Source organism: Rutidosis leptorrhynchoides, chromosome 8 (assembly GCF_046630445.1).
Source record: "Rutidosis leptorrhynchoides isolate AG116_Rl617_1_P2 chromosome 8, CSIRO_AGI_Rlap_v1, whole genome shotgun sequence".
Taxonomy (NCBI): domain Eukaryota; kingdom Viridiplantae; phylum Streptophyta; class Magnoliopsida; order Asterales; family Asteraceae; genus Rutidosis; species Rutidosis leptorrhynchoides.
In genome coordinates this window covers 279179255-279202706 of record NC_092340.1, presented here as the reverse complement: position 1 = coordinate 279202706, position 23452 = coordinate 279179255, and the positions used below count along the sequence as shown (strand labels likewise).

Here is a 23452-nt window from a genome sequence, read left to right as displayed (position 1 = left end):
TAGTAAATCATAAAGGAAAAAGATTTAAAATCAAAGAAGATAAAAAAATTATGATTACATTTTGACTAACTGTATGGATTTTAGGTAAACATATAGTTTCTTGATAACCCGACTTTCAATGATGGTTACATTCGAATCGATTATGGACGCTACAGCACTAAAAATTCGTTAACACTTATGTACAAATAAATTCTAACATCAGTCACATATAAATATGTCCAAAACAAACACTTATGACTTAACAATATTATAAAATCTATTAGACTTAGTCCAATATGATAACCTCGTTTTGTTCCAAATGAGTTAGTTATCAAGTTAATCAGTTGGTACTCCTAATATATTCATTATGATCATAAATTTGAGAAATTACAGGGCTTTTATTTCATCCCCTGAAATTTAATAAAAATACAATGCGATTATATAAATAGTATTAATAAAAATTAAAAAAAATACCTTATATTTGGAACATGATCAAACGAAGCATAATATATCGTTGAATATACTGTAAATGATAATAGCAATCGAGACATATGTATCGAATTCGTATCTGCAAAAAACAAAAATTATACTGTAGTTACTATATAAGAAAGTTTAATGACCGTATTACAAAAGTTTGTCACAAAATATTGGTCTACTAATATTTGATAATTGATCGTAAATTGAATATAATCGCCTGTAAAATTCAAGCGCATCCCTTTGAGGCATTTCATCGAACACTTTGTATGCAATACAGACCAATAGCTTCTTGTATTTCTGTACAGACAAATATTGTAATACAATAAACTCGAATAAGAATAGCAACAATTTTTTGAAACATAAGTTCGTACTGAAACCTTAAATTAATACGCTAATTGAAACGAAATAAAATGGAATCGTTTAAGACGATTTGAGAATACGTTTAGTGGATTTGAGACTTACAGATTTTTCGAAGGAGGCGTACACAATCAGATGAGATGCACAATCTATGAAAACAAAAACCCTAATTTCACATACAGCCAATCGTCTATGAGAATTAGAACCCTAATTTCACATGCAACCAATTTCTTCATATACCGATGTTTGTATGATGAAGATGATGATGATGAATCTGAAACAGATGGAATGAGACTGGAGATGCGAGCAGTTATTGAGATGCAATAAAAAAAGTTTCAATAGAATGGGATGGGCAGTGGACACTTGGCGTAATTATGTAATTAGTGTTAATAATTCAGGATTAATAAGAAAAAAGATAAATGTGAGGTTGAACGTGGGACTGACACGTAGGATTTAAAATTCAAGCGCATCCCGTTGAGGCATTTCATCGAACACTTTGTATGCAATACATACCAATAGCTTCTTGTATTTCTGTACAGACAACTATTGTAATACAATAAACTCGAATAAGAACAGCAACAATTTTTTGAAACATAAGTTCGTACTGAAACCTTAAATTAATACGCTAATTGAAACGAAATAAAATGGAATCGTTTAAGACGATTTGAGAATACGTTTAGTGGATTTGAGACTTACAGATTTTTTGAAGGAGACGTACACAATCAGATGAGATGCACAATCGCTGAAAACAAAAACCCTAATTTCACATATAGCCAATCGTCTATGAGAATTAGAACCCTAATTTCACATACAACCAATTTTTTCATATACCGATGTTTGTATGATGAAGATGATGATGATGAATCTGAAACAGATGGAATGAGACTGGAGATGCGAGCAGTTATTGAGATGCAATAAAAAAAAGTTTCAATAGAATGGGATGGGCAGTGGACACGTGGCGTAATTATGTAATTATCGTTAATAATTTTGGATTAATAAGAAAAAAGATAAATGTGAGGTTGAACGTAGGACTGACACGTAGGATTTATCCTACCGGTTTAGTAAGATAGAAAGATCAATAAGACGATTCACTCTCTAACATTTGTAGATCATTTTGATCTGGTTTTATTTAAATTTATTTATTTATTTATTTATTTTTTTGGGAAAAAAATATGGAGTATTAAATTACACAACTCCAATATTTTACGAGTCATTAAGTGGGTTTGAATTCTGTTATTTTTTTCCGCTTCTTTATCGGCAATCCATATCAGAAATAACAACAATACACCACCTTCATCGTCATCAAATGAACCCTAATTATCACTTAATTCCCATTTTCCAAAACAGCCCGATTAAAATACCCAATTTCGTTCACTAACAAAATGAGAAAACCCCATATAATCCATACCCAATTTCACCTCATAATCATCACTCTTTCACTCACAAATGTCCACTCACAATCCAGTTCTAACGACGTTACTGTCATGCGAGCTTTAAAAGACAACCTTGACTCACTGGGTTCACTCAATTGGTCCGACCCGAATCCATGCAATTGGGATCAGATCAGATGCAACAGTGACAACCGGGTCACCGGAATCCAAATCGGTAATCAAAACCTTAAAGGGTCTCTTCCAGAAACCCTAAATAACCTCACTCAACTCCAAATTTTAGAATTTCAACACAATCAACTATCCGGGTCACTACCGAGTTTATCCGGGTTGAGTAAGCTTGAAACCCTTATGATTAATAACAACAATTTCACTACAATCCCAAATGATTTCTTTGATGGTATGTCTTCATTACAAACAGTTTATTTGGATTATAATGATTTTAATTCATGGAATATACCTGATAGTTTACAAAATGCATCAAAGTTGCAAACTTTTTCAGCTACATCAACTAATCTTGCTGGAATGATTCCGGATTTTTTTGGTGACGGTGATACGTTTTCGGGGTTGGTTACATTGCGTTTAGCTTTAAATGATCTTGAAGGCGAGTTACCCCAATCGTTTTCGGGTTCCTTGCTACGTAGTTTGTGGTTAAATGGACAAAAAAGTAGTTATAAGTTAAACGGTAGTATTAGCGTTTTAGAAAATATGACACAATTGACTGAGGTTTGGCTTTATGGGAATATGTTTTCGGGTTCATTACCTGATTTTTCGGGTTTGAATCAGTTGCAAGATTTGAGCTTAAGAGATAATAGTTTAACTGGTCCTGTGCCTGCATCTTTGGTAGAATTGAAGTCCTTAAAAGTTGTCAACTTGACTAAAAATTTGTTGCAAGGGCCAATGCCAAAGTTTGATGATAACGTAGTAGTGGATATTGTTGGGATCGATAGTTTTTGTTTGCAAACTCCGGGTTTTGAGTGTGATTCGCGCGTTAATTTGTTGCTTTCAGTAGTGGAATTAATGGGATATCCTCATGTTTTTGCAAAGAATTGGAAGGGAAACGATCCATGTGATTCGTGGTTAGGTATAACGTGTGCAAGTAATGGCGATATAACGGTTGTTAATTTTAAAAAAATGGGTCTTGCGGGTACTATTTCATCTAGCTTGGCTTCGATTAAGTCCCTACAAAGGTTGATTCTTGCTGATAATAATCTAACGGGCGTTATACCTAATGAACTAAAAGTTTTGCCTAATCTTGTTGAACTAGATGTTTCAAACAATCAACTTTATGGTAAAGTTCCAATCTTTAACCATAACGTTAAGGTGAATAGCTCTGGTAATCCCGATATTGGCAAGGATGGTCCTAGTAAGTCACCCGTTTCACCTTTTGGTAGCGGTAATCATACAACGAGCGGTGAAACTAGTAATGTTTTCACTGTCGTTGTTGGCGTTATTTGTGGGCTGATAGTATTTGTTTTGGCTGGATATTGTTATATCAAATGTTGTAGAAACAAATATTCGCGTAATCCGGTTGAGAATCCGGTTGTTATACATCCCCAAAATCCAGATGATCCTAACGGGGTTAAGATAACGATTGGTAACACGAGAAGTAATAATAACGGGTCGCAAGAAATAAACAGTCCAACAAGTAGTGGACCAAGTGATATACATAGAATTGAAGCGGGTAACATGGTAATTCAAATCCAAATTTTAAGAAAAGTAACGAATAATTTTAGTCAAAACAATATACTAGGTAGAGGCGGGTTTGGAACCGTGTACTATGGTGAGTTAGATGATGGAACCAAAATTGCGGTCAAAAGAATGGAATCGGGAGTCATGAGTGAAAAATGCTTAGATGAATTTCGATCCGAAATTTCAGTTTTAACAAAAGTTAGACATAGACATTTAGTTGCATTACTCGGGTATTGTTTAGATGGAAATGAAAGGTTACTTGTTTTTGAATATATACCACAAGGGACACTTAGTAGGTTTTTGTTTAATTGGAAAAAGGAAAATTTGAAGCCTTTAGAATGGACTACAAGATTAGGTATTGCATTAGATGTTGCTAGAGGTGTAGAGTATTTACATGGTTTAGCACGACAAAGTTTTATTCATAGAGACTTAAAACCGTCGAATATTCTTCTTGGTGATGATATGCGCGCTAAAGTTGCCGATTTTGGACTTGTTCGTCTTGCACCAGATGGTAAAGCTTCTCTTGTTACACAATTGGCTGGAACTTTTGGTTATCTTGCGCCCGAATATGCAGGTATTTGACTAATTTGTCTTCCTACTGATTTTTTTGTTACATTGATGTTCTTTATGCAAGTGTTTAGGTGATATATTTTGATAATCGTTAGCATTTACTATATGTTTTTGCTTAATCCTTTATGTTTTTAGTTCATTAAGTATTGTTATATTTGTGTGTATAAACAGTTCAGACCATTTTATAGATTAACTGATAACATAACATAACAAACATTTTTGTGAAAAAAGGCAACACTTTATTAAGGGTGCACGCTAATGCTGCCTTTCAACGTGTTTGTTTCTGACATGTGAATAACGTATGGTGCTGAATAGTTTAGCACAATGTTGAATCATTCGAAATATTCTTTTAGCCATTAAACACATTAATTTTATGTAATACATCTTTAAATTATATCAAAAACACTTGGTAAACAACTATATGTTTTTTTTTTTTTTTCCATTCAAAACCAACTTCATTCAAAACATTTGAATCATTAACCATTTAGCGCTTAATCATTCAGTTTTATCTGTCCCATCCTAAATCTCAATTGTTAGTTAATGTGAAAGGTAGGTTGAAAGTAATTGTACATGTAAAATTGTTTTACTTCAAGGTGCTCTTTGGATTAAATTTTAAAATTTGTTATCTAACTAATTATATGTATTGTAGTTCTTAAGTAATCAACATTTGTTAACATAAAAATACTACTCCTAACTTTTATATCATAACATTGTTAATCCCTTTTACATTTGATTATTAGATTTTTATTGTTAGTTTTTTAAAATAATGACTTAATGTTATTCAGTGACGGGTAGAGTGACTACGAAGGTCGACGTATTCAGCTTCGGGGTAATCCTAATGGAACTGATCACAGGTCGAAAAGCGCTCGAAGACAACCAACCAGAAGACAGTGTTCATCTCGTTCAATGGTTTCGCAAGATGCACATAAACAAAGAAACTTTTCGCAAAGCAATAGACCCGTGTCTTGAAGACAACCTTGATGAAGAATGTTTAGCCAGTGTGACGACAGTAGCTGAGCTAGCGGGCCACTGTTGTGCGCGTGAACCGTACCAAAGACCAGACATGAGCCATGCAGTTAATGTTTTGTCTTCTTTAGCTGAACTTTGGAAACCGTCTGAACCGGATGACCCTGATGATGTTTATGGAATCGACCTTGATATGCCGTTGCCTTTGGTGGTTAAAAAATGGCAGGCCATGGAAGGTTCGAGCGGGTTTCAAACCACGCAATCGAGCATGAACTCACCTCCACCGTTTGTTATTGGTAATTCGGTAACCACAAATGGTGGAAGATGACATTTTTTTTAATTTAGAGATTGGTTCATTCTTTCAGATATGTACTTGTTACATTTCTGCTATCTTTTTTTAATAATCAGACATATTTTTCTAGTAGTAATAGTAGTATTTATGGTTTAATGTTTTCTACTCTGTTTGTGTTACATTGTTTTTGGACGGCACAGATTGATTGCTTTGGCTACCTCTTTTGTCACCATAATGACGTTTATTTTATCTTTAGATTAAACTGGTTTAGCATCATATATCGATCTGGAGAACCTATTGATCGGTTGTAGTGGGTGCAGTACAGTTTTTTCTTTCTTTTTCTTTTTTAAGGAAAATAATCGGTATCGAATACTCCCATTTGCCTAGCACACACGCGCTTTTCAGAGGAAACCCGAATCACATTGCAGGAACCCGATCCTTAAACCATCCCGAGGGGCAGGCGGACCGGGTTTGAATCCTGAATGGACATGGGAGAAAACCCCCTGGGTCAATCTGGAGCTCCATCTTTCAGGCAGATTGATTAGTAGGGTGCAGTACAGTTTCAGAGTCCGAAAAGATACAAGAGATACAAATTCATAAAAGGATCGTTTGCTTAGAGAAAAAATTAACTTATAAGACCATTCTAATGGCGACTGTGACGTCACGGGCAGTTAGTGTATTTTTTGGCAAAAAGTGCAATCTGACTTTGACATTCTGACATTTACCCGTTGTGTCAGTTTTTTGTGTCAAATATTGGGTAGAGTGATGTGATAAAATCTGATTATAAATTGGGTGGAAAAAATAAATTAATCATAAAAAATACTCCCTCTGTCCCATAATTATTGTCATGTTCGCTTAAAAACTCAAGTTATTCTCATAAATTTCATCAAATATTATATAACACAAATTATAATATTTGAAGTCAAGGTTGAAGAACAAAGACTAGAAAAAGTCAAACAAGACAATAATCATGGGACGGAGGGAATATTTTTTTATTAAATCGGAAAAAACGGTGATTGGTTGGAAAAAAAGTGACGATTTTTTGTTTTTTGCGTCAGAAGTTCAATTGATGAAATTGACTGACGCCTCATTAGAACGTCAATTTTTGTCACTTTTGTCCACGTAATCTCACGGATGAAACTAATGGATGGTTGCATCACTTGCATATGGTCTAATAGTACTAGTACATTAATCTTATTGGGCCTAAAAGTTTCTACTTGGGCTTGTGGGAAAACTTCAAAATTGGCCTCCTTTCAACTTCATCATATATAAATCTCCATCTCGATAAGATAAGGCTTAAAATATTTAAGAAATCCAAGAAGAAGGTTTTTTAAATCTTTTTTTTAAACAAATATAAATAAAGGGCATTGATAAATCCAACAACATTTTTACTTCATCCACCATAATTTGCATTAACAGATTGTACAGTACAACATGTTAATGCATGATTTATGATACATGAAATAAAAATGATGGTGTATCACCACCCATAAATAAAGGGGGATGATTCTAACACACCATTTTTTGATCATCACACACCTATTTTAACCTTTTACTCTTCTAATAATACTCCATTTCTTTAAATTGGTGTGTAAGGATCAAAAAAGTGTGTGTGAGAATCATCCCCCATAAATAAAAGGTGTTGATATGTACAACTACTTTTACACATACACAACTAAACATGTTTTATAGTGTTGTACTGTATAACACTGTAAAGCATGTTTGGTTGTGTATGTGTAAAAAGTGGTTGTGTATGTGTAAAAGGTGATTGTGTACATATCACTCTCCATAAATAAATGTGTAAACTAAAAAAAAGAGTTGAATGATAGAGATTCGGTGAGATCAAGTTAGCCATAATTAGCGACGAGACATGTTTTCCTGTATTGGTTTCAAATCACGTACAGTAAAAGACAAAGTTGTTATATTTCCCATCAAATCAAATTAGTATTGATTTGAAGTCCTCGTGTAATTTCGCAGCCATTTTAAGCACTACGGAGTAATAAAATACTCCCTACAAAAAGGTTGCATAAAAAATATTGGATTTCGAATGATGTTGTAATTCAATTCGAGTTACGGTATCACTTCATGGTATAAGATTATACTTGTAACGAACTAAATATATAAATTGGTAGAGTTGTTTGTAATTGCTATTGGAACTTAGTACGTAGTAAATGTTATGGTTAGAGGTTCAATTTGACTTTTATCTTAAATCGGAGAAATGATTTAGCATATCTATGTTAAATAATGGGGCAAATTTCATAAAAAGGTAACCTTTTATATCAGTTTTCCTATTTTCGGTAATATATTTCATTCCGCTATATAAAAGGAGTGTATTTTCGAAAGTTAATCAAAAACATGGGTGTCGTTAACTTTTGTTAATTTTCTCAGTTAAGTGTCAACTTTGCATAACATGTCAAGTCATTTATTGACCAACGTTTTCAAATCGAGATTTCAACGCGCGATTCCGACACGCGTTTTCGAGACGTGTTTTTCTATGTGTGTTTTTCGATGCGCGTTTTCGTGGCGTGTTTTTCGATGTGCTTTTTCGATGCGTGTTTTTCCCATATAAAGTAATTCTCAAAGACATGATCGAAAATGGCAGCATTTCGATACGCGTCGAAATTGCGCCTCGAGAATGTGCGTCGAAATCGCAAGTTGAAAAAGTGACACGGTCGACCCGCATCCAAAACACTTCTTGAAAAACGTGCATCGAAAACTCAAGTTGAAAACGCGCTTCGAAAACGCGTGTTGAAAACGGACGTCGAAAACGGGTATCGGTATCGCGCGTCAAAAACGTGCGTCGAAATCGCAATTTGAAAACGTTGATCAATAAAGGACTTGACATGTTATGCAAAGTTGACACTTAACTGAGAAAGTTAACAAAAGATAACGGCACCCCTCTTTTTGATTAACTTTCAAAAATACACTCCTTTTTTTTATAGCGAAATTAAATACATTGCCGAAAATAGGAAAACTGATATAATATGTTACCTTTTTATGGAATTTGCCCTAAATAATACTCCGTAAATCTCTTTTATTTTATAGAAAAATATTTGTCTACATCTTTTTCATATAATCCACATATGAGAATTTGATAGTATTTTGGTTGTTATTTGACGAAACTAAGTAAATGCAAGTTTTTCTTGATGACATTAGTAATGAGGAAATGTTTAGCTAGCTTATACATTTTAATAATCAAAATCAAACTTTTTTGTTGGCAATTTTGTCTGCCACCATCTCAAAATAATACACTTACAAACAAAACATATGTGACTTTTGAACAAGAAAAAGGACGAAACATAATGCTTGCATGAGCCCAATGTTTGATTTTCTATTCCTTTTAACTGTCGCTAAATTGTAGACTACATATATATATATATATATATATATATATATATATATATATATATATATATATATATATATATATATATTTTTTTTTTTTAACTTAAGAAAATGTTCACATTTTCATAAGTATATATATATATATTAGTATTATGATGTTCATATATCATCAAACTATCATCTTTACCATTTACAAATTTTATGTTGGTATATAGTGACAACGTACTACTCGTATTTTGAATAACTAAAAATTAATAGAAAAATTGTCTAAAAATATATTGAAATTTTACGAAATTTCTATTGTATGTATCCAACTTTCAAAACTTCTATTGTATGTATTCAACTTTTAAATATGTACTCGTGTTGCTCTTCTTGCGCGTCATCGGACTCGGAAACATAGTATTTTAGTTGTCGTGTCGTGTCCTCGTGATTGTGTGTCTTCTTTAGTTTCGTGCCTTTGTATGTGCGAGCGTCCTTTTTTGCGGTTGTGTGTTGTTTCGTGTAATTGTCTAGCTCCTTGCTAGTCTTTTTTCGTGTCTAGCTCAATGCTAGTCTTTTTTCGTGTACTGTTTTATTCTTAGTAATAAAATCTGCTTGCCTTTCAAAAAAAAATAATCAGGTAACAGGTTACTAAAGTTAATTTTTTTACGCAGTTAGTCCCTCGACATAACGAAATTAAAATAAACATCAATTTATTTAACGAAATCATAACGAATTAAGATCTTCTTCATGTTCATCTCTCTTCTTCTCAAAAACACTTCTTCTCAAAAACCCTAACATCTTAAAGAATGGTCAGACATCTTCAAACATTTTTTGGGGATGATTGAGTTGTTGATTTGGTTGGATATTAATAATTTTGATTTTTACCTTGTAATCAGATTCTGTAAAGTATAAAAATTAGAATACTGAATTATTTGTTCATCTTGATTTCCATAGCTTCAAGATAATCATGAAAAAGATTTGTTAGAGGATAAAGGGTTTCAGCGTAAAGCATTTTGAATTGGTAATCGTCACAACAATTTTGCTTTTGATCGGTTATTGATGAATAAATAGTAATCTAGTATATGTCAAAATAAAGTTTAACCCAAATCTCTTTAACCCCTCACGCAAAAAAAAAAAAAAAAATATATAAAAAAAAAAAAAAAAAATTGTAGTCAAATTTTGTTTGTTAATAGTGAGTTGTTTATGATACTGAGTAGATAGATGAACTAAAGATAATAGAATTGAGGTTTCAAGAAAAATGATTTATTTATTTAAAGCAAATGATGAATAAAAAATTAAATTATAACGAAAATACTCTCACATTTTTAGCACATGTTAGGGATTAACCATCAAAATTTGACTGTAGTAAATTAGGGGTACCAATCACGCAAGTTAAACAAAATCTAAATACTAACTACTCAAAAAATAAAGTTTAGTTATTTTAGTAAACAAATCACATATAGTAGCTTAATTTTTTCATGATTTTAAGAACAAGAAACACCGACTTGAAAATTTTAAAGTTTCAATAATTGAATGCACTAGACAAAATTGATATGTTTAATAATAGTGTATAGTTTGGAGCATAAACATGTCAAATCACACTGACTTTACTAGTTTTAGTTGTAAAAATAATTCATCCTAATAAGTTTTAGAATAGGATTGTGTCTGACTGCCAAGTAATAAAATGCGTTTATTTGTAATTTTATATGATATGATAATAACCAACTAAAATAAAAATCTTTATTTAACTATTCATTGTTGAAATCAATAAGTACAATTTCTATTATATAAACTATACGTATAACGATTATCAAACAATGAATTTTTAATTTTTTAATTTACAATTACAATAAGTATATCAGCCAACAACTATGAACAGTAACCAGAGCCACCGAGCCGATGAACAGTAACCGAGCCAACAGTAACCGAGCCGATGAACAGTTTTTTTTTTTTTTTTTTCGTGTTTTGGCCAACGAAGTGGCAGACCTTTTTACTAGTTTTATAAATGTAAAAGGCTTCTTTTAACGATAGTGTTAACGTTAATACAAGGTGTCATTAGTCACCGACCGGTTATATTCTGAAAGTCACGAGTCATTCTCACATTTCTACACATGTTATGAATAAATCTTGTGATTTTGCACCTATGAAAATCCCTCGAGGGAACCTTAATAGATACGCGCAGAACTCACAATTTGCAAAGAACTCCCAGAGAACTCCATAAACAACTACAAAGCAAGTTACTCGAACTCGACACCTCTCGAATACTCAGAAAGTCGGTAACCACTAAGCTAGATGAAGATGATTATTTATGTAAAATGTAAATACAATAATTAACATCGTTTAAAATACTACAACAACAACAAAACTCAATTCCACGTTAGTGGAGTATGAGGGAGGTAAGATGTACACTATCTTTCTTCCATCCTAGAATAAAGACAATCATTTCTCCACGCAAAGTGGAGCACCGTAAGAGTAGAGAATATCATTCATCTCAATATTCTATGGATAGAGAGATTATTTTCGGATGGACTTCCGGCCAATAAGTAGGTTAACTTTTCAGTCTTAGCACTTATGTTTTGCCTATCTTTTTGTTAACTTTCTAGTCTTACCACTTATTTTTTACCTATCTTTTTATTTTACATGTATAAAGAATGAGCATACAAAAAGTTATCATATTATTTTTTTTTATCGTAAAAGTGAACAATTAATTTGATATATTTTAAAAAATAATGCTGAATTATAGAATTGAGAAAGAGAAATATTACATAACACACTCTGGTGTAAAAAAAAAGTTTTATGAATAATACTTTGACCTACCATGCATATCACACAATCCTTTCTGAACCAAAGACGAAGGATAATTGGGCCTAGAGGGGGTTGTGGTCCCCCCAAGAGTTGTACTTACAGTTATGCAAATAAAATATATTAGCCTTTTAGCCCCTCATAAATGAAGGAATTAACATTTATATATTGGTAGTATATCAGTATATGTCATACGGAGTATTTCTTTGATCTATATCTCGTAAACTTTAATTTTGCTTTGAACTCTATATAACAATCCGTCAGTTTATAACAATTAGAAAGATAAGATAACAATCATAGGCACAATCTCATTTAAAGTAAATATGACGATTCGCTTATGAAATTCATTAATGTTAATGATACATGTAAGTTCTCGTTATCATAAGTAAAATTTATACAAAAGATTATTTGTTATAAAAGCAAAAGTTCAATAGATCGACATTTAGTTATTTATTTTTGAGTAAGCGAGGAAACCTTCCTATGAACGAGTACATTGGCTCCCCATAGAAGGTAAAACCTCGGGTAATCAAGCACTGCGAGCGCGAGACCTGTTAACCGGGTGAATTGCGCATTATGCGCACCCTCTAGTCACATTCCCTTTTTGAACAATTTGGCATAGCCAGAAATTGAACCCGGGTGATGTGCTTCATTGGGCAACTCAATAGCCACTCAGGCAAGCCTGCATGGTTAATCGACGTTTAATATTAAGCGTTTTTATTATTCCTAAATATAGTTTGTTTTTCGGTTAGTTCATGGAGTATTTGTTTAGAACTACATTTAACTTCGAATAATTTTGGCCCCCAAACTAAATGTTTCAAGCTTCCCTGATATCTGAACCCATTATCCAAGATGATGCCGGTCTAGAGAATATTGATGATAAAAATATGCAAAAACAACGTAACAGAGATACGCCATTTTGGCCAAAATCCAGCATGTGAGAGAATAAATTATACAAATACACAGAACAACTTTTGTATTTATTTTATATACTGACATGTATATAGTTAATTAAGACAAAACTAGACGCCATATGCGACCCGACAAAGATTTGCATGAGACCATAATCCCCATGTAAAGTCCCACCGTCCATACGACATGCAGTAACTATACCTTAATATTCTTCCCGTTTTTATTTTTTTAATAAAATAAATTGTTTTAACGACAACTCCGCTGTAGAGCTGTAGTTAAAATGCATAAAAGACTTGTATTATTACTTCTTATATTATTATAAGCAGTAACTATACCTTAATATTCTTTTCCTTATATTATTACTCGTATGTTATACATAAAATTTGTTGATTAATCAACACTTCAAAAAGTAAATAAAAAAATGGGGACCAATGCTAATCAACTTTACTTATACAATGAACTTTTATTTAAGTTATGCTGATCATGATTCTTTTATTATCCAGTTATATATACATAGAAATGTTGGAACAAAGTTGACGTGGATTATGAAAGTAATTCTAAAAAATTCACTACAAAAAGGGAAAATCCCTCATATATATTCCATAAATAATTCTAAAAAATCATCTAAAATTGAATTTGATTCATACATATTATTATAAAGACAATAAAAAATTATACTTTTTTGATATATTATTTGTCATAAATATTATAGAAAGACGCGAATTAAGGAAAATGCGCACTTGTTAATATATGTTGCATGTGCCGCCGTAGCTTTTCTAAAAGTTGAAACAAAAAACATATATTTCACTAGCTATGATATGATACATCCAAAACCAATTGCTTCACTGTATTACATACAATACAACAGTTAGGAAAATTGCATCCTATTTACGTGTTCACATGGTTAAAGATTTTAATGTTTTTTTAACGTCAACTTAGCCTAGATTTGGTAAGATTTTTAGTTAAAGATTCTTTTATTTATTTTAATGTTATTGTACGTGTAAAATAATAGAAATTTGCTAATGTATATTAAGCTCTAAATAGAAGATACAATTTTACTATCAAAGCAAGGAGTAGTAGATACTTAATTCGACGCATACCCCGACTGTTTGGTTCAAGTTTCTCCCGAAGAAAGTTAACATCTTTCTTTGGCGGCTAAGGTTGAATAGTCTTCCTCTTCTTTGGAACCTTTCTACGAAAGGATTAGAGATAAATTCAATAGTTTGTCCTGTTTGCAACAACGGTATCAAGACGCAAAACCATTTGTTCTTTACGTGTCCCTTAGCCACGAGCCTATGGGTTAAATTGCGGATTTGGACGAGTTGTAGCATGCCAACAGTTTCATCATGGGAAGAAATGGAAAGTGGGATCGAGGGTCTCCAGTTTTCGAAAGCAAAAAAGGATCGGTTGTTTAACGACCCGTCCTAATCCATCTGGACGAATACATTACATTTGGTTACATCGCGAGGTACTTGACCACTATATGATACATTTTACAAACATTGCATTCGTTTTTAAAAGACAAACTTTCATTACATCGACAGTTGACGGCATGCATACCATTTCATAATATATCCAACTATAATTGACTTAGTAATAATCTTGATAAACTCGACGACTCGAATGCAACGTCTTTTGAAATATGTCATGAATGACTCCAAGTAATATCTCTAATATGAGCAAATGCACAGCGGAAGATTTCTTTAATACCTGAGAATAAACATGCTTTAAAGTGTCAACCAAAAGGTTGGTGAGTTCATTAGTTTATCATATATAAATAATCATTTCAGATAGATACTCATATTTCGAAAACAATCTGTGCAGGTCTGCTCACTGCTGGAAAATCATTCATACGATATATAAACACCTGGTAATCGACCTTAACAAGATACATATAGAATATCCCCCGCATACTGGCATTCCGCACGGTCATGCAAAAGCATACAAACAGGCCACTCTTTTAAATATGATGGTTGTGTACACCTCACAAACAGATCATATCTTTTAAAGCTGGCGGTTGTAATACCTATTTCGAAGTACTAAAGCGGTTCAAATTCTCTGATTGGGGCTTGTTAGTGCACATAGATCTATCTTTAGGATTCGCGTCAATTTGGAGCTCGGTTTCCAAATTCTCAGATTACCAGACTAAAAGGGGTGATATCCGGTGTACTCGTAACTCAATCGTAGAATATTTTTAAGTACTTGTGTCTATTTCGTAAAACAGTTATAAAATAGCGCATGTATTCTCAGTCCCAAAAATATATATATTGCAAAAACATTTAAAAAGGGAGTAATGAAACTCACTATACTGTATTTTGTAGTAAAAATACATATGACGACATTGAACAATGCAGGGTTGGCCTCGGATTCACGAACCTATATCATTTGTTTATTCATTAATACATATATAATCGTAATCGAATATATATATTATTATTATTAGTGAATTAATTGTTATTTTAACTATGTTTTTCATTAATAATCTAATTAATTACATTTATTAATATTTATATATAAATAATAATATAGCTACATTATATGTAGTACATATGAATTTTATATTACCAATAGTTGTTTGATGAAGTAATGTTGATAATAATAAATAAAAAGTTGTTTCATCCTATAATACTAATAATCTTAGTTATAAAATGATAATTTTTTTATAAAAGTGATACTTTTAATAATAATAAATACTAATAATAATAATAACTATAAAAATAAATGATTTTATTAATAGTAATAATACTACTTATTTATAATAATGACTATAATGATAATAATGTTAATAATGAGGTTAACGATAATAATCAAAATAACAATTTTAATCATAATTATATATTATCTTATACTTATAATTTTTATCCTTATCTTTTAAATCATAATACTGATAATTTCCTAATTATCTTATTTAGTATCTTCCTTTCATCATCTTTTATATCCTAATTATAATTGTATTTATGACCATAATAATATTATCAATAATCAATAATGGTAATAATAATAATAATAACAATAATAATAATAACAATAATAATAATAATAGAGTTATACCTCACTATAATAGGCTTTTAAAAAAATAGATGCCCCAAGCCGGGCTCGAACTCGAGACCTCTCGCTCACCCTTACAACACCCAACCATTCGTCCAGTTTAATTTATCTGAGATTATATCCCCCTAATTGTTTATAACCCGTATAACCTTGCTCCCATTTTCATCTTCAACAATTGATCAAAGCAAAACAATCATGACCATACTTCAACGAATTGATTCGAAGACTTTTAAACGAAACAAAATTAGTCATATAGAGTGTTTGTATCAATTAGCAAATGAAAAAAAAAAATTAAAGAAAGAACAACAGAAGTTGTTCGACGGTAATGAAGAAGCAAAAAGAAAAATTAAATTTGATTTCGAGGTTGTTTTAGACAAAACTTACAACATGAAATAGTTTTTAATCCTCTTCTAGAAACTAACTGAATTCCTATTTTAACTCAGTTCCTCAAAACACGTTTGAATTTCAATGAAGAACAAAATTTTACTTTTTAAGATTAAAACATTGACCTCAAAATTAGAACTCAATGGAATGAATTGATCCTTGATATTTTTCAGTTAGTTTTCAATAATGATTCCTAACAAAACCGCAATATTACTTTTTGATATTATTTTCAAATTCGAATATTTGGAAAACTAAATGAAAACAGAGGTATCGAGCTTGGTTTGATAAAATGGGTTTAAATTTTGACAATTAGCAGGAGATAGGAGCTGTTATATTTGGTAGTGATGATAGAATTGTTTGAATGACTTGTTTACACTGAAGTTGATCGAATTTAATATACAATTGACGACTAGTACCAATTAATCAATCAAGAACAGGGATTAAGGGAAAATTTAACAGTTGAGGTTGATTTCTAACAGATTTTGTTTGTTATATACATCTGATTCTGGCTTGGAATAATACTAGAGACAGGAAGCACGTTTTTGATGGTGATATTAAACTAATCCAGCTCTTATATCTGTATATATATAATTAGTAATAATAATAAATATATATAAATAAGTAATAATAATTCTAATTAATAATAATTATATTAATAATACTGATTAATAATGATATAAGTACTAATAATAATAATAATAATCGAAATACATATAATAATAATAATATGATGATATAACAATGATAATTTCAATGAATTTAATAATAATCAATAATAATGATAGTAATAATTTTATTAATAATACTAATAATAATAATAATAATAATAATAATAATAATAATAATAATAATAATAATAATAATAATACTAATTATAATATTATTATTATTATTAATGATAATAATAATAATATTAATAATGATACATAAATTTTTACAAAACAAATTTCATATCTATGTGTTATATATAATAATATTACTAATACTGATATTACTATTTATATTGAAAGTAATAATATATAGAAATTTTATTTTTATTTGTAAGTAAGTTTAGTGTGTTGATATTATATCTTATTAGTTATGCAATTTTTAATAATTATATTACATCTTAAGATAACATTTATTAAATATTGAATATTTATATAATTTATATATATTACTATCTAATAATTATTGATTGTAATTATATATATACATATAGATGCATATTAATATTATGTATACGTTTATTTGTATTCATTTTAATTGTATTTAATTATTTCGTATATTATTTTATATTTTTATCTCTGATTATTTAAAGTGTATCTTATTTATTACATATATTCTTATATTTATAATTACATATTTATTTACAGACAATAGTTCGTGAATTGTCGGGAATAGTCATAGGGTATATGAATTCATGAAAACAGTTCAAAAATTTTGAGACTCAACATTGTAGACTTTGCTTATCGTGTCGAATTCATATAAAGAATAAGTTCAAATTTGGTCGAAAATTTCCGGGTTGTCACAGTACCTATCCGTTAAAGAAATTTCGTCCCCGAAATTTGATAGAGATCATTATGGTTGACAACAAGTATGTTTTTATGACGAATATGAGTTGATAAATAGAGTTTTATCATCATTGGGTAATATAGACAAATCAATTTGATTTTATGGAGGGTACGAGTGAAGCTATCACAAAAGAGTGAAAATGAGTAAATGTAAATTCGTAGGTATGGAGTTTCGAATTATCATAATATACAAGGTAGAAAGGAAAGGTAGTAGCACGATTTTGATTGGTTAAATTACCAGTATTCAAGAGAAAAAATAGAATTATCAAGAATTTATATTCTTGATAGGTTTATACATCAGATAGAATGTAAGAGTCGTGTAACATGGTACATGATGACGTTATAGTCTGTGAATCATCACGTTCTATTTAGAAACTCAGCATGACTTACTGTAATATAATCACGTTGATCAAGTGTCATTATATTATACTAACTCATGCTTCAGTTCCCAACACTACTTCAAAAACATTCTTAATTTAAGTTCGAATTTTTCAAAATTTAGAAACTAAAATAGTTTCCTTTTATGATATATCACAGATAGTGCTGAGAGATAATTAATATCGGATGAGAATATTTATGAAGATATCTTCAGAAATATTAAAGATATTTATAATGAAAGGTACGATAATATCTTAGAATTTTAGAATCAAATTGTGATGAAGAAATTCATTCACGATGATTTAGAGAGATTAAGAAGCAAGATATTCGTTAAAGATTTCATCAGAAACAGAATCATCAGGATTCTTTATGTACAAGTTTAGTCCTTGTGATTGGTTCAGAGTCTCCTTCATGGTTTCGTATAATCCTCTTTTCGGTACTAAATTTTTCTATTGAGCGTTTTCAACACTCCATTCTTTATCATCATACTTTTGACTGTTAAAGTCGTTTACAGTTTTTGTTGCTTCCTTCAACTTTTTTAAAGTTCAGAGTATTGATTCGTAGACTGGGTGCTTTTCAGAATTTCAGAATGGAAGATCATATTCTAAGAGATAAATGTTATACATATAACTATTGATGTAGACATGCTGTGAGTTTCTGAATACTGTTTTGCTGATTCTCAGTATTTGGTATGGCAATTTTTCGTTATAAGATGCGGATGAGTGTATGATAGGGTTTTAATGAATGCATATATTGATTTTTCGGAAAATCAAAGATCAATAAGGTTGTTGGTAAGTTTATTGCTAATGTGGTGTGATATAAAAGGTTTATCCGGTAACGATGATGAATAAGGCAATCATATATATCAAGGTTATTATAAGGTTGTTTCGAACGAAAAAGTTGAAGTTGACTTGTTGGAGCTGTGACAAAATTAGCTAATTTGGAAAGAGATTGCAAAGTTAATTTCGGTAATAACAACGCCAAAGAAGCTAGCACAGATACGTGTTAAACGTTTACTCAGATTCCGAGTATTTTCAGGTGCATAACTATATGCATCAATCTTTTCTTCCGTAGATGAAGTGCGGTTGGTTCATTATCTCGATTGAGGTGTTTTCAAGAATCATGAAAGGTTTGAACGCAGATTGGAATCGTAAAGATACAAATGAGGTTTAAGATGAACTCAAGTGGCAAACTTGAAGAAATGTTTAGTTTCATATGTTATAATCAATATTTTATTTCATTTTAATTATCCAATGTTGGCAGTCCACAGTTAGCAGTCCACAATTAGTAATTCAATAATTCATATATAGTTTAATATATAATATTCGAATTAATTAATACGTATCGTGACCCATTGTATACATGTCTCAGACTCGATCACAACTCAAAGTATATATATTATTATAGAATCAACCTCAACCCTGTATAGCTAACTCGATCATTACTGCATATAGAGTGTCTATGGTTATTCCAAATAATATATATAGATGCGTCGATATGATATGTCAAAACATTGTATACGTGTCCCGATATTTAAAATGCGTAAATAACAGTATTTAAATGACGATAAATAAAGTGCGTAAAATAAATAACAGAAATTAAATGACGATAAATAAAATTGCGAGAATATAAATTGCGATAAATAAACTGCGATAAATAAATTGCGATAATAAAATGTAATAAGGAATTAACAGTTAGCTAGGAACAGTTAGTTAGGATTTTGTTAGCGTGGATTCTTAACAAAATTTTCTCATGGTTAATTTGTTTGTTTCTAACAAATTTTATTTTTGTCCATTGTTTTCTTCATTATGCCACTTGTTGGATTATGATAGATCAAAATCCAAATATGAAATTAAATGAAAAGGGTTATTCTGCGGTGAACGGATACGTATATCGGTGGTTGTAAATAGGATAGTAAATGATTGTTGAATTAGATTTAAAAGAATGTACATTGTACTTATTAATGTGAAATCTAAATATTCCTCGGGTATTACCTACCTGTTAAAATATTTTCACCATTAACAGTTTGTACGAAAGAATTTTTAATTACAATCTTTGTGAAAAAATATATATACATATATATTTTCATCAGATGTAATCATGGATTTAATGAGTCAATATGATATTAAACTCATTTGATTTACCGTCAGAACAAGAATATATAATCTCTAAAACATTAGAGATTACATAATCGCCATGTCGAACGAAGATAAATGATGTAGAACGTCATGTAGAACGATGATTATGCTTGAGGTATAGATTGTGATGTTGAGGCGTGTGATGTTGAAACTTGGGTTGTTGGTGGTGTTACTGATGGTACTGTTAGTGCCGATGATGTTGCTGAAGCTGGTACGTTTTGCACCATATTTTCCAAATTGATTATTCGAGCACGAAACTCGTTGACTTCTTCCATTATTCCGGGATGATTGTCGGTCGGAACGAGCAGATGAATAAGATCTAGAATTATAGATATTACATAATCGTTTCGAGCTATTCTGGAAATGAGGGTGAAAATGGTGTTTCGGACAGGTTCGCTGGTAAGTGCTTCAGGTTCTTTACCAAGAGGTGAATTCGGTTGATGGAAGGATCGCCTTCTTCGCATCTCCATTGATTAAGTCGACTACGAACCCATCAGATGAATTGGTTGATTCATTCTGGTGACGCTGCTTCCGGAGCTTAGGTGAACATCCATGTCGGAATAGCTGTCGAATTCCGAAGAACTTGAACTAGTGGCGAGTTCCATTTCGTATGATTGAGTAAAGGGTTTTTCGGTATGAAATGATTTTTGGCTATAGGATGATATTCTAATTACATAGAATACTTACATATAGTACAGAAGATCCCGTAGATTACAGATGAAATTAAGGAATATATCAGGAAAAGTTTACAGTAATAGATACGCTAAGATATAAATTAGCAGATATGATAAGATATGAATTTCGTCTATACACTATTCATGCAATCAATGCAGTAAGATGTGTCTAGACTAAGAATGATAAGCAAGTGATTCCCTAAGAATGATAAGCAGGTAATTTTCAACACAAAATAATAGGCAAAACTTTTGACATGCAGACACGGTCGAAGTCCAGACCCACTAATGCATCTAAACAACTATCAGTTAGACACACTAATGCAAGACCTGGTTCGCTAAGACCACTGCTCTGATACCAACTTTAACGACCCATCCTAATCCATCTGGATGAACACATTACATTTGGTTACATCGCGAGGTAATTGACCTCTATATGATACATTTTACAAACATTGCATTCGTTTTTAAAAGACAAACTTTCATTACATCGACAGTTGATGGCATGCATACCATTTCATAATATATCCAACAATAATTGACTTAGTAATAATCTTGATAAACTCTATGACTCGAATGCAACGTCTTTTGAAATATGTCATGAATGACTCCAAGTAATATCTCTAATATGAGCAAATGCACAGCGAAAGATTTCTTTAATACCTGAGAATAAACATGCATTAAAGTGTCAACCAAAAGGTTGGTGAGTTCATTAGTTTATCATAAATAATCATTTCAGATAGTATAATAGACCACAAGATACTCATATTTCGAAAACAATCTGTGCAGGTCTGCTTACTGCTGGAAAATCATTCATACGATATATAAACACATGGTAATCAGCCTTAACAAGATACATATAGAATATCCCCCACATACCGGCATTCCGCATGGTCATGCAAAAGCATACAAATAGGTCACTCTTTTAAATACGATGGTTGTGTACACCTCACAAACAGATCATATCTTTTAAAGCTGGCGGTTGTAATTCCTATTTCGAAGTACTAAAGCAGTTCAAATTCTCTGATTGGGACTTGTTAGTGCCCATAGATCTATCTTTAGGATTCGCGTCAATTTGGAGCTCGGTTTCCAAATTATCATATTACCAGACTAAAAGGGGTGATATCCGGTGTACTCGTAACTCAATCGTAGAATGTTTTTAAGTACTTGTGTCTATTTCTTAAAACAGTTATAAAATAGCGTATGTATTCTCAGTCCCAAAAATATATATATTGCAAAAACATTTAAAAAGGGAGTAATGAAACTCACTATACTGTATTTTGTAGTAAAAATACATATGACAACATTGAACAATGCAGGGTTGGCCTCGGATTCACGAACCTATATCATTTGTTTATTCATTAATACATATATAATCGTAATCGAATATATATATATTATTATTATTAGTGAATTAATTGTTATTTTAACTATGTTTTTCATTAATAATCTAATTAATTACATTTATTAATATTTATATATAAATAATAATATAGCTACATTATATGTAGTAAATATGAATTTTATATTACCAATAGTTGTTTGATTAAGTAATGTTGATAATAATAAATAAAAAGTTGTTTCATCCTATAATACTAATAATCTTAGTTATAAAATGATAATTTTTTTATAAAAGTGATACTTTTAATAATAATAAATACTAATAATAATAATAACTATAAAAATAAATGATTTTATTAATAGTAATAATACTACTTATTTATAATAATAACTATAATGATAATAATGTTAATAATGAGGTTAACAATAATAATCAAAATAACAATTTTAATCATAATTATATATTATCTTATACTTATAATTTTTATCCTTATCATTTAAATCATAATACTGATAATTTCCTAATTATCTTATTTAGTATCTTCCTTTCATCATCTTTTATATCCTAATTATAATTGTATTTATAACCATAATAATATTATCAATAATCAATAATGGTAATAATAATAATAATAATAATTACAATAATAATAATAAAAACAACAATAATAATAATAATAGAGTTATACCTCACTATAATAGGATTTTAAAAAAAATAGATGCCCCAAGCCGGGCTCGAACTCGAGACCTCTCGCTCACCCTTCCAACACCCAACCATTCGTCCAGTTTAATTTATCTGAGATTATATCCCCCTAATTGTTTATAACCCGTATAACCTTGCTCCCATGTTCATCTTCAACAATTGATCAAAGCAAAACAATCACAACCATTCTTCAACGAATTGATTCGAAGACTTTTAAACGAAACAAAATCAGTTCATATAGAGTGTTTGTATCAATTAGCAAATGAAAAAAAAAAAACTAAAGAAAGAACAACATAAGCTGTTCGACGGTAATGAAGAAGAAAAAAGAAAAATTAAATTTGATTTTGAGTTTGTTTTAGACAAAACTCGCAACATGAAATATTTTTTAATCCTCTCCTAGAAACTAACTGAATTCCTATTTTAACTCAATTCCTCAAAACACGTTTGAATTTCAATGAAGAACAAAATTTAACTTTT

At 30.7% G+C, this 23452-nt stretch overlaps 1 protein-coding gene across 1 annotated transcript; it reads left to right on the top strand.

The window, feature by feature from the left end:
• Positions 1 to 2297: 2297 nt before the first annotated feature.
• LOC139864239 (receptor protein kinase TMK1-like) lies at positions 2298 to 5757 on the top strand. Its single transcript, XM_071852819.1, has 2 exons — positions 2298 to 4467; positions 5249 to 5757. The coding sequence occupies exons 1-2, from the start codon at positions 2298 to 2300 to the stop codon at positions 5755 to 5757; spliced, it is 2679 nt and encodes an 892-aa protein (XP_071708920.1).
• Positions 5758 to 23452: the final 17695 nt, after the last annotated feature.